This window comes from Manacus vitellinus, unplaced genomic scaffold, assembly GCF_001715985.3.
Source record: "Manacus vitellinus isolate BGI_N305 unplaced genomic scaffold, ASM171598v3 scaffold_95_pilon, whole genome shotgun sequence".
Lineage (NCBI taxonomy): Eukaryota > Metazoa > Chordata > Aves > Passeriformes > Pipridae > Manacus > Manacus vitellinus.
In genome coordinates, this window is record NW_021940896.1 from 1,287,175 (window position 1) to 1,298,256 (window position 11,082).

General features: G+C 43.3%; 1 protein-coding gene across 1 annotated transcript; it reads left to right on the forward strand.

The window, feature by feature from the left end:
• Positions 1-10,810, forward strand: CHMP1B (charged multivesicular body protein 1B). The gene is made up of 8 exons (XM_018086469.2): positions 1-94; positions 2,662-2,759; positions 3,979-4,125; positions 5,651-5,719; positions 5,956-6,063; positions 6,977-7,020; positions 7,354-7,426; positions 7,784-10,810. The coding sequence occupies exons 1-8, from the start codon at positions 79-81 to the stop codon at positions 7,826-7,828; spliced, it is 600 nt and encodes a 199-aa protein (XP_017941958.1). The 5' UTR covers positions 1-78; the 3' UTR covers positions 7,829-10,810.
• The last annotated feature ends 272 nt before the right edge of the window (positions 10,811-11,082 follow it).

The window sequence follows — 11,082 nt, forward strand, 5'->3', positions numbered from 1 at the left end:
CCGCCGCGCCCGGGCCCAGCGCAACCGAGCCCGGTTCGGTCCCTCCCGCCCCTGCCGGCCCGGGCCGGCGCCGCCAGCATGTCCAACATGGAGAGTATCCTCGGGGGCACCGCGGGCCGGCCGGGCCGGGGAACGGGAACGGGGCGGGGGACGTGGCGGGCGAGGCCTCCCCGCCCGGGAGGAGCCCCTGGGGAAGGAGGAGGCGATTCCAGCCCCTCAGGTCGGTGGTCGCGGGGTCCGAGGGGCAGGAGGAGGAGGAGGAGGAGGGCTGGGTGTGACACTGGCAGGAGCTGAGCTCTCTGAATTCTCTGGAGAAGAGGCGGCTGAGAGGGGTCTCCTCAATCCGCACAGATTTCTCCCAGGAGTGTCAGAGGATGGTGCCAGGCTCTGTTCAGTGCTGCCCAGCGACAGGACGGGGAGCAATGGCCAGAAACGAAAACACGACTAAAACACCTCAGCATGAGGAAGAGCTTCTTTATGTCCGGGGTGGCAGAGCTGCCCAGGGCGGGTGTGGAGTCTCGCTGTCTGGCGACATTCCAAATCCAGCTGGAGACATCCCTGTGTCACCTGTGCCAGGTGACCCTGCCTGGGCAGGGGGCTTGGACTGGATGATCTCCAGAGGTCTCTTCCATCCCCAGCCATCCTGTGATCCTGTGGTTTCACCACCCTGGAGGGCCGAGGAAGTGAGTGGGAGGTTCAGTGTCTCTTCCCAAGGCATGGCCAGGCGGCCTGAGCTGCTCCGCAGAGGAGGGGCAGGCGGTGCCTCTGCTCCCAGGGCTGGAGGGACAACCCAGTTCCTGAGGAAGAAAACACAGTTTATACTATAAATAGTGTAAATTGGGCAGCAGGGACACCAGACGTGTGTACAGACTGGGGTGATGTCAGTAGGGCTGTCCCCCCACACAGCCACTGTGGACACTCCTGACTGTGCTTCCTGCTGTTGGGAAGAGTTTACACACAGAGAAAGCGCTGTGTGGGCTGATTTAAACTTCCTTGATGTACAAAACCATCTTAATGATCAGGGACAGAAACTTCTTAAAGACCACAGAGGTCTCCCTGTGGATGCCAGAGGTCTTGGTGTGGGTGGAATGTGCAGGCAGTGCTGGAGTTGCCAATTGTCTGTAGGGACTGAGGAAGGCTGGAGCAGGTGACTGTGAGTCACAAACCCTGGTGGAAGTTGTGTTTCACTTGGGCTATGGCACATTGAGAAAGACACTTCAAGGGAGGAGCAGGAATGTGCTGCTCAGGAATGGGAGAGCTGAGGAGGTGGCAGGTGAGATGTTTTAATGCCCCAAGTGAGTAACTGAGGAAGTTGTTTCAAAATAAACTGCTCTGAAGTGCTGTATCAGTGTAAGCAGGTGATGTCATGTTTTGCCTGGTGGTTCTGGTCTCTAACCATAGTGAACAACGTAAAAGTGCTTTCCTGCCTGGTAATTACCTGATCTGTGGCTCAGAGCATACACTTATTGCTGCTGAAAGGGATGGTGACCTGGATTTTAAAGCAAATATAAATACAAGTAGCAATTTCAGTGCTACTGGTACCTACCTTAGTAAATATCCTAAATGCAAAATCATCCGTTACCTGATTGTAGGATATCAAAGACATTCCTCATGTCTGCAGGCAAAAAGCAGCTGTGGAATAATTTATATACTTGAAATATTGAAGAAGCCTCGAGTACCTGTAATGTTTCAGCTTTTGTGCTTCCACTTAACTGTTAAGTATCTTAGTACCTGCTGCAGCTTCCTCCTGGGGTAGCAAAGGTGGCAGCAAAGAGGCCTACAAAACTTTTTACTTTCATTTTGTTTGAAAAAGATTAATATTATTTGGAAGCTTTCATTGACAGTATTTTAAGAGAGTGGTTTTTAATTGATATTTCTGCAGCACACACTTTATTCTCTGTCAGTATCATTTAATGCAGTCATTCGAAGTCACGTTGAAGGCCTGACTTACTGTTTTCTTAGAACTCTCAGCTTAAGCAGGACTCAGACTTTTCTTTTTAAAAACTTTCTCTTCCTGCCTTAAATATTCTCTGCCCAAAAGTCAGATGATGGAGTTGTCAGAGAGTCCAGGACTGTTCACATGACCCAGGGCTGGGAAGGAGCTCAATGAGCAATTTAAATCTGGGATCCTCCTGTGGCTGGGAAGGGCAGCTCTGCCTGCTGGGCTGTGCCTGGGCATGGCCAGCTGAGCTACTTCGCTGTTAAACTGTTCATTTATCCTGTTTCTCAGTGGCTTTGGAGTTTTTTTGGATGGGGAGGTTCCAGGTGGGCCACTAAACCACATCATTTCACTGAGAGTCACAGGATCTGGGTGTGTGAGTGAAAGTAAATGGCAGAGAAGAGCTCTCAGTCCTTAGGGGATGTTTGACTGGTTGTATTTATCAGTCTGAAGGAGGTCTCTCATGTTAAATGGAGCCACTTTGGGTTCTGAACTTTTTTTATGGCTGTACATTTTGGATCAAGATATTAAGTGGCACTATAAAGCAGCTTGGTAGGTCTCCTTATCCTGCAGATTTCAAGGGCTTAACTAACATTTTCCAAGTTTTAATATCACTAATGGGGAAGCACAGTATATGCATGGTTTGGCAGCACTTCAAACAGGAGAGAAAATACTACAACTGAAGGATCAATCCTGTTCTTGAGCCTTAACTTGCACTGCAGAACACCTGTTTAATTTGAAGTTTGCTGCAAAGGAGCTCAACAGGAACTCCAAAAAATGTGACAAAGAAGAAAAGGCTGAGAAAGCCAAAATTAAAAAGGTAAGTGTGAAAAAAGATTTTTATGTCTGTTTTTTACCTACTACAGCAGGAAAACTTGTGGTGTTTTATCATTTCCCTGGTGTGCATGCTAATAATAAAGTGGTCAATGTCTGGGATTTAAAGTAATGACTATAAATCTTCCCATGCTTATTAATAAACATGAGGATAAATTCCCATGTATCCTCCTGGACAGCTTGTGGAATTTGCTTCCCAAGAGGATTGTCTTGTAGGCATTTTGTTAGAGATTATTGTTCTCAAAGTTAAAAGTGCTTAATGTTTCTTAGCTCGTGTTAAAAGGGCTTATGGAGAGGAACTTCAAAATAGCTTTTGAGTCATTGAGGTAGTGAAGAGAGAAGAAATTTATTTAACTCTGGTTTTGTCCATGAGATACAGTTGGTGTGGTTGCATCTGAATCTTGAGACTGAAAATGGTTTGAGGAACAGAAAGTTCTGTTTCTGTAGCTCTGTAAACGCTCCTGTTTGATGAGCATTCTAGATATTTTCCTTGAAAAGAAATTAGGGATTCAAATCTTGAAAATGTTTGGGGGAGGGTGTAGTGAGTCAATAACTATGACAATCCCAGCAGAGGCAGAAAACTGGAATGCTTTATTGGGCTCACAAGTCATATTTGAAGGGTTTAGGGTCTACATATTGAACAGGGCGTTGTAACTATTACAATTTATTACAAACAGGGGGTTTCAGCGGATGAAAAACCCAGGTTACCAAATTTGGGGTCTTAACAATTACATCATAGCAAAAACCCCGTCTTATCTTAGGGGGATTACATGGGGGAAAGAGGTATTCAGGTTTGCAGAATGCACAGGATCCAGGGAACACAAAGGGAGAGATAAAACACAATAGTCTTCTGCACTGGCTTGATGAAATCAGGGCATGGTTTCTCCAGGCTTGGACAGGACATTCCAAAACCATGACATCAATGGATCCTTGTCTGGACTCTAGATGGAGGGTTTTCCCCAGTCTCTGTTAGCCCAAGGCTTTTGTTTAGACCTAGCAGTTTTCTTTTTCTCATATCCAAATTTTGGAATCCAGCAGGAGGAGGGAAAGGTTTATCATCTCTTTTAATGGAAAAAAACGTCGTGACAGGTCAATGCTTTTATTTCAGAAACGAAACAGGCTACTCAGAAACCATATGTGCAAGAGTAAGCAAGGCTAAAAGGCTCTTTTTTTTTTTTTTTATCCCTCTTTTCCTCGCTTCCCAGGCCATCCAGAAGGGGAACATGGAGGTGGCTCGGATCCACGCCGAGAACGCCATCCGCCAGAAGAACCAGGCCATCAACTTCCTGCGCATGAGCGCCCGCGTGGACGCCGTGGCTGCCCGGGTGCAGACTGCTGTCACCATGGGCAAGGTACAGCCCTCCCACAGGGACACCCCTCAGCTGCTTCACGTGCTGTCCAGAGCCACCGGGGCAGTGTCAGGTTTGGGTTAGATGTAGCTGGTAGTAAAGCGGGTACTGGAATTTCTCTGGCAGCTGCTCTTTGGATTGACAGGGAGCTGAACGTGAGCCAGAGTGTGCCCAGGTGGCCAAGAAGGCCAGTGGCATCCTGGCCTGTGTCAGGAACAGGGTGGCCAACAGGTCCAGGGAAGTGATTCTTGCCCTGTACTCAGTGCTGTTGAGGCCACACCTCGAGTGCTGTGTCCAGTTCTGGGCCCCTCAGTTCAGGAAGGACATGTAGGGGCTGGAAGCAGTCCAGAGAGGAGGCAGCACGAGATGGCTTGGTGAAGGGACTTGAACCACAAGTCCTATGGAGGAGAGTGCTGAGGGAACTGGGGTTGTTGAGCCTGGAGAAGAGGAGGCTCAGGGGAGACCTCCTCACTCTCTACAACTCCCTGACAGGAGGGTGTAGCCTGTAGTGAGGGTTGGTCTCTTCTCCCAGACAACTATCAGCAAGACAAGAGGGCTGGGTCTTAAGCTGTGCCAGGGAGGTTTAGGTTGGATATTAGGAAGAAATTCTTTACAGAGAGGGTGCTCAGCCATTGGAATGGGCTGCCCAGGGAAGTGGTGGATTCTCTGTCCCTGGAGGTGTTTAAGGACAGACTGGATGTGGCATCAGTGCCATGGGCTGGGAACCAGGGCGGGGTTGGATCAAGGGTTGGACTTGATGATCTCAGAGGTCCCTTCCAATCCAGCTGATTCTATGATTTTAAGATTATTTTGCCAAGGTGCTTTTCCCCTTCCCAGGACATCAAGTCACGGCATAGGGCTTGTGATTCTAGAGATCTTTTTTAGCTTGGGGGAAGATTGTTTTGCCAAGATACTTCTCCCCTTCCCAATGCATCAAGTCATGGCGTAGGACTTGGGACTCCAGAGATCTTTCTCAACACAGATACTTGTTTAAGGCAAACTGCTCTACTGAGAGTTTATTGTGCCACGTGACCTGTGTACCAAGTGTATCCCTTAACACTGACAGGTCTCAAGTCCACAAAAATTAATGCCATGTAAACCTCAGTTTTTAGTGAATTTTGCCTTAGGATGTGTATTTCAAGTGGTTGAGTTAATTTATAGAGTTTGAAATGGCAGGAGCTATTAAAACAGTGACATTCCAGATGGATATAGTGTGTTTCCTGCTATTTAGTGTTGCCAAAGCTCTGTGGATAAGAGAGCTGGATAAGAAATCATGGAATCCCGGAATGGTTTGGGTTGGAAGGGACCTTAAAGCTCACACAGTCCCACCCCCTCCATGGGCAGGGACACCTCCCACTATCCCAGGTTGCTCCAAGCCCTGTCCAACCTGGCCTTGGACATTTCCAGGGATGGGGCAGCCACAGCTTCTCTGGGCAACCTGTGCCAGGGCCTCCCCACCCTCCCAGGGCAGGATTGCTTCCCAAACTCCTAATTTTTCTTTGTAATAATTTCCCTGCCCTTATTTCAGGTGACGAAGTCGATGGCAGGGGTGGTGAAGTCCATGGATGCCACGTTGAAGAGCATGAACTTGGAAAAGGTAAATAAACTTCATTTTCTTGAAGCTGCACGTCCACAGCAGAAAGAACAATGAACACAAGTTTTGAAAAGGGAAATTCCATCAAGAGAAAAGTTTTCACAGTGAGGTTGGGAGGGAAGGGGGACATAGCTTCTGATCTCCAGAGGCTGCCTGTCCTTGTTGTATGATTCTGTTTTTGTTGAGATATATTTCTTTTGTTATCTGCAGCTTATTGATGTGATTCATATTTTGTATAGATCTCTGCACTAATGGACAAATTTGAGCATCAGTTTGAAACACTGGATGTTCAGACACAACAGATGGAAGACACAATGAGCAACACTACGACGTTAACAACACCACAAGTAAGAATAGTCAAATATTTTGAACAAGGTGACCTTAAATTTCGTGTCTAAACTGGATGGAAATGTCTGATTCTCTTCATTCTGCCTAGGACATATCAGCCACTGCAGCCCTTTTGCTTTTTGTTCCTTTGTGATGAAGAGACTGTTTCAAATTGTCGCTACAAGTGCAGAGGATCACAAAGATGTATTTTAGCCTATTTTTGCAGGCTTTATTTTATATTATAACTTGAAAAATTTAACCTTCCTACTGAATAAGCAGCATTTTCATGAGTTTTAATGAACTTCTGCACCAGAGAATATTGCAGCATTGCCAAAGCAGAATATACTGTGAGTTCTAACTCACTGATATTAACAAAATTACATGAGTCACTACCAAATTAGTAGTGTTATATGCAATGAGAGGTTGGTAATTACCTACTTCCAGTTTATGCACATGTGTTCAGTAAAACAAATCTTTAAACAGTGCTTATTAAGAATTCCCAGCAACTGTCCCCTTGTGCTGTTCCACAAGGACCAGCTTTTGTAATAGAACATTTGTGAGAGAAATTTACTGGAGATAAATAAAATAAACCTAAGCCCAAATCCTATAAACCAAATCTATTGGAGATGGGCTTTTTTTCCATGTTGTGCAAAGCAATAGCTCATATTCAGCACTTGAAACACTCAGGTATATGTTTGGGGTTTTTTGCAGAGAAGTTGATTTCTTTAGAAGCATCATTTCACAAACCAGAGTTCAGTTAATGTCACCTCTACTCCTTAGTTTTGAGTTCATACCTTCTGGTGGTTAAGCACAAAACTGCTCTGCAAAAGGCATTTACCTTTAAATCAGTTTTGTTCAAATAGTTCCTGTTCTCAGAAGATTTAACAGTTGTCAGAAACTCCAAATGCAACAATCCCTTTTGTTTTCCTTCAGAACCAAGTGGACATGCTGCTGCAGGAAATGGCAGATGAAGCAGGGTAGGTAAAATCTTGAGTGTCCATTTCTCAACTAAGTCTTGGTTCCCACAACCCTTCCTGGTTTTCTTTAAGGTCAGATCCCCTTCCTTTTTATGTCTGCCTCTTGGAAGCATAGTTAAAACACCATTTTCCTTTCACCTCTGGACACGTATGACTTGTCTTCTTGGTAGTGAGTCAGAATTACTCACCAGCTGGTCTAAGGAGCTGGAGTACAGCATTCCTGGGATGCTGTCTCAGTATTCCTCAGTGTTTTCCTCCTCTGCTTGTCAGTTATTGTTCTTCCCCTTTATCCACCTATACCTCACTTGGCTTTTTTTATGTATTTCCTCTTAGCCTTGATCTGAACATGGAACTACCTCAAGGACAGACAGATTCTGTTGGTACAAGCGTTGCCTCAGCAGAACAGGTAAATGTCAGGTTTCCCTGAGATCAGTGTTTTCTAGAGAAATGCTGTGAGAACTGATGCTTCACTCTGCCAAAGCACTGCTGCTGAATGATATTTCTATTTCAGCTGTGTGTAGTTACAACAGCCTTGCTATCAAAATAATTTTAACTATACATTTGTCTCCTTAGTGAAGAAAGTTCAGATGTATTTTTGCCTGGTTCTTTCATAGTTCTGTGTCCTGTAACTCCTCCTTCACAGCCATCCTTAAGCAAATCTTGTTAAAACATGAAAGAATTTTATATCAGCTGGACATGAGGTGGCAGAGATTGATTTTGGTGTTGCTGATGGTTGGTTTCTTTGTGTTTGGTGGTCCTGCAGGATGAGCTGTCACAGAGACTCGCCCGCCTACGGGATCAAGTTTAATTCAACAAAGCTGCAGTTCTTTGTTCCTGCTTCCAAACTTCCCTTCTGGAACTAACCCTGCACTACACTGGAGATGTAAACAGTCAGGCTTAGTGTTTGAATATTTGTGATATAGGGTACTTCACTCCTCGCTTGCTACTCTTTCTAAAATACATTAAGTGACCCAAAAATATCAGCCCTGATGTCCTTTCCTGTACATTTGGAAGTTGATCTATTTTTTGCAAGCTTTTTTCACAAATTCAAGTTGATGTTCCAATTCAGCCACTAATGTTGGTACATTCTAGTTCAAAGCCAAGCAGAGTGTCATTGAGATATATTTTAAATTATGAGGTGATTTTTTAAAATGAAGAGAACTGTTTACAGCTGGAGAACTGATGGTTCAGTTCAGATAATTTTCTGACAGAGCCGAACTCCTGGAACACACAGGGGTGGACAGCATGGATTTCATGGAAAATGCACTTGTTGAAACAAATAAGTGGACTTTTGAGTTTTTTTAGTCTTTTAAAGGTGAGGTAATTGTGCTAAAATTAGCAGTTTCATTCAAAAATAAGTTACCAAAAGCTGATTTCATATAACTGGGGACTTATGGTGGTATCACTTTAACACAGAAGGACTTAAATATATTTTTTGACTCTTTGTCTGTTGCTCTCTGCAGATAAAATAACATGATTTGTAATATTCCAGTTGTATGGAGGAGCTCATTTTAGCAATTTCTATTTCTGCACAGAGGGAGGGTCTGGCTGCTCTCAGGAGCTTCAAACTCTCGCTGCAGTTGTAAAGTAAAAAATGGTTGTAGAAATTTGTAGCTGAGACCACTTGTGATGTGTTGTGATAAGCAGTGACTTCAAATTATCTTCCTGATTTTTTGGGCTCATTTTTATGTTTTTGTCTTTGTAGGGGTGAGGGAAGGTGTGAAGCATCAGGCTTGGGATTGGTTTTTAATTGCCTGGTGTTCAGGGTCACGTGGGTTTTCCAGTGTTGGGGAAATATTTGAGGAAAATAAAACACTTCACTTTTTTATTCAAGCAGGATTTTTCAGTGAAAACGTGCAAAAATGATGAAACATTTCAGAGCAGTTTCAGACTTTATTTGGAATGTGTTACCCAACTCACTCCAAAGGTTTAGCAGGGTGTTACATACTGAAGTGATCAAGGCTACTGTGAAAATAAGATAAGGAAAGTAAGATAGACAAAACAACCTAAAATGTTGTGGAATTCTCTCTCACACTGGCAGCCAGAACTAAAACAACTAGTTTAAAATGTGATCTTTTCACTTGTGTAAATGAAAATAAGTGTAAACACCTTGAGTGTTCCTCCTGTAAACAGGAGAAATTGGAAGATGTTTAAAACCCACATAATTTTGCTACAATCCCTTCAAATTATTAGTACAACATCTTAGGAAAGGGACTATTTACTACATTTTCTTCTGAACAGTGTAACCAGATAGTGGTGTATCTATGCAACAGGTTACCCCAGCTGAGGTAACTGTGTGTGTGCCTTTGCCTTGCTGGATTTACTTCATTTTTTTTGTATATTCAGTTACTTCATATCATGATATTGCTAGAAACTTCCTACTGTGGAATCACTCCACACCAGAGTTACTTTGGGGTTGTTTGAGCTTTGTGGTTTGTTGGAGCTGTCCATGAAGTGCTGAGGGTTTCAGTGTTTAATATGACAGCTCCAGCTGCCTTGCCTGGCTTATTTTAATGATGCTTAATTTAAAATTATGTTAAAATTTTTTTAAAGAACTTAAAAATCATGCTGCTCTTAGGCTGGGTTTGGGCCATTCTGGAACTGAGCTCCCACATGGTTGATTTTCTGAGTTCCTGTGAGCCTTGGAGGAATTTAAAAATAAAGAGCCGAGGCTGAGATTGCTGCAAGATAAATATTAAATAAACTCATTATTTTATTGGTGATGCACAGTCTGGTTTGGAGTTTTGATCTTATCCCAGGCTGGTGAACTCTAAGACCCCATAGATTTCCAGTGTTCTTCCTTTAGAGGAATTAAAATATAAAGGCTTGACTGACTTAATCAAGTTAGTTCTAATTAAGGGTAAGTCTGGGGGACTATGATGCAAAGAGCCAGGCAGGTTTAGCTGACTTGGGGAAGAAATAGGTGTCTGAAACAGGGAATTTTTGCCCTGTTGGCTTCACTCCAGGAATTTTGGTGTATTCCAGCCGTGCCAGGATTTGGGGCCTGGCAGCTTCTACAGCTTCTACATGCAGATCTCCTGCCCTCTCCTGGGGAAGTGGTGTCTGAGAGCTGCATTCACCAAGTTTTAACAGTTATATATTCAAATATGTATGTTTTTCTCATGTCTTTTGAAAATACTTCAAACAAAATTACTCTTAGAGCAATATTTGAGTTTCATCCTTCCTCCCTTTCGGGCTCCTCAAAACATTTCTCTTCCCTGAGCAGCTCTGGCTCCTCACTCCGACCTTGTTTTGTCTCCTGTAAATTGTCTGTGTTTGTACAAGTTCATTTCATGTTAAATCTGTTTATGTGCTTTTATGGAACTTATTCCCAGCTAATATTTCAATATTTATGTGACCAGCAGGAACATCTAAAATGAAACATTGCTTGAAATGTTGCTGGATGATTTTGCTCAGCATTTTTTCCCTCTGTTACTGCTGGTGTGTGGTAACGTTTTGTCTCCATTAGAATTCCAAAACAAAGCCATGAAGAGCTTCAGAGGAAAGGAGAGGGAAGGAAAATCAGAACAAGAACTTTAATTTCATGACTGCAATGGGATCAAATGATTGAGTTGCCTTTGTGGAGATCCTCAGAGCCAAAAAATAGCAACTTTTTGTTAAGTATAATCAGCAGTTGTGCATAGAAATAAACTCTGAAGCTGGTGATGTATATAGAGAAGAAAATAATTTTTGTAGCTCTGGTCAAGTTCACTTTGAAAACTGCTTTACTTGTATGGGACAGTTTGTAAATGTAACTGCAGGTGGTAAATAAAATTGTACAGACAACTTATTTTGGGTGTGTGGCTGTTACTGGTCTCTTACAGGGATAAACAAGCACATGCCATCATATTCCTGTGAGAATATAACCAGAAAATTAAATATTGATGGATCAAAACAAGAAGAAAATAAAGTGGGAACTGCTGGGAGAGAGATTTGGCAAAATTAGGGAGTAAATAATATTAAGTATAACAACATAAACTCTAATTATTAACAATTTAATGATTTTTTAAAATGATTAGTCTTATGTGGAGTGATCCCTCCAGCTTAAACATCTCAGAGGGT

Coding starts and splice junctions, on each gene's coding strand:
- CHMP1B (XM_018086469.2), top strand. Junction 6,064..6,976: donor CGACGTTAACAACACCACAA/GTAAGAATAGTC, acceptor GTTTTCCTTCAG/AACCAAGTGGACATGCTGCT. Junction 7,021..7,353: donor GAAATGGCAGATGAAGCAGG/GTAGGTAAAATC, acceptor ATTTCCTCTTAG/CCTTGATCTGAACATGGAAC.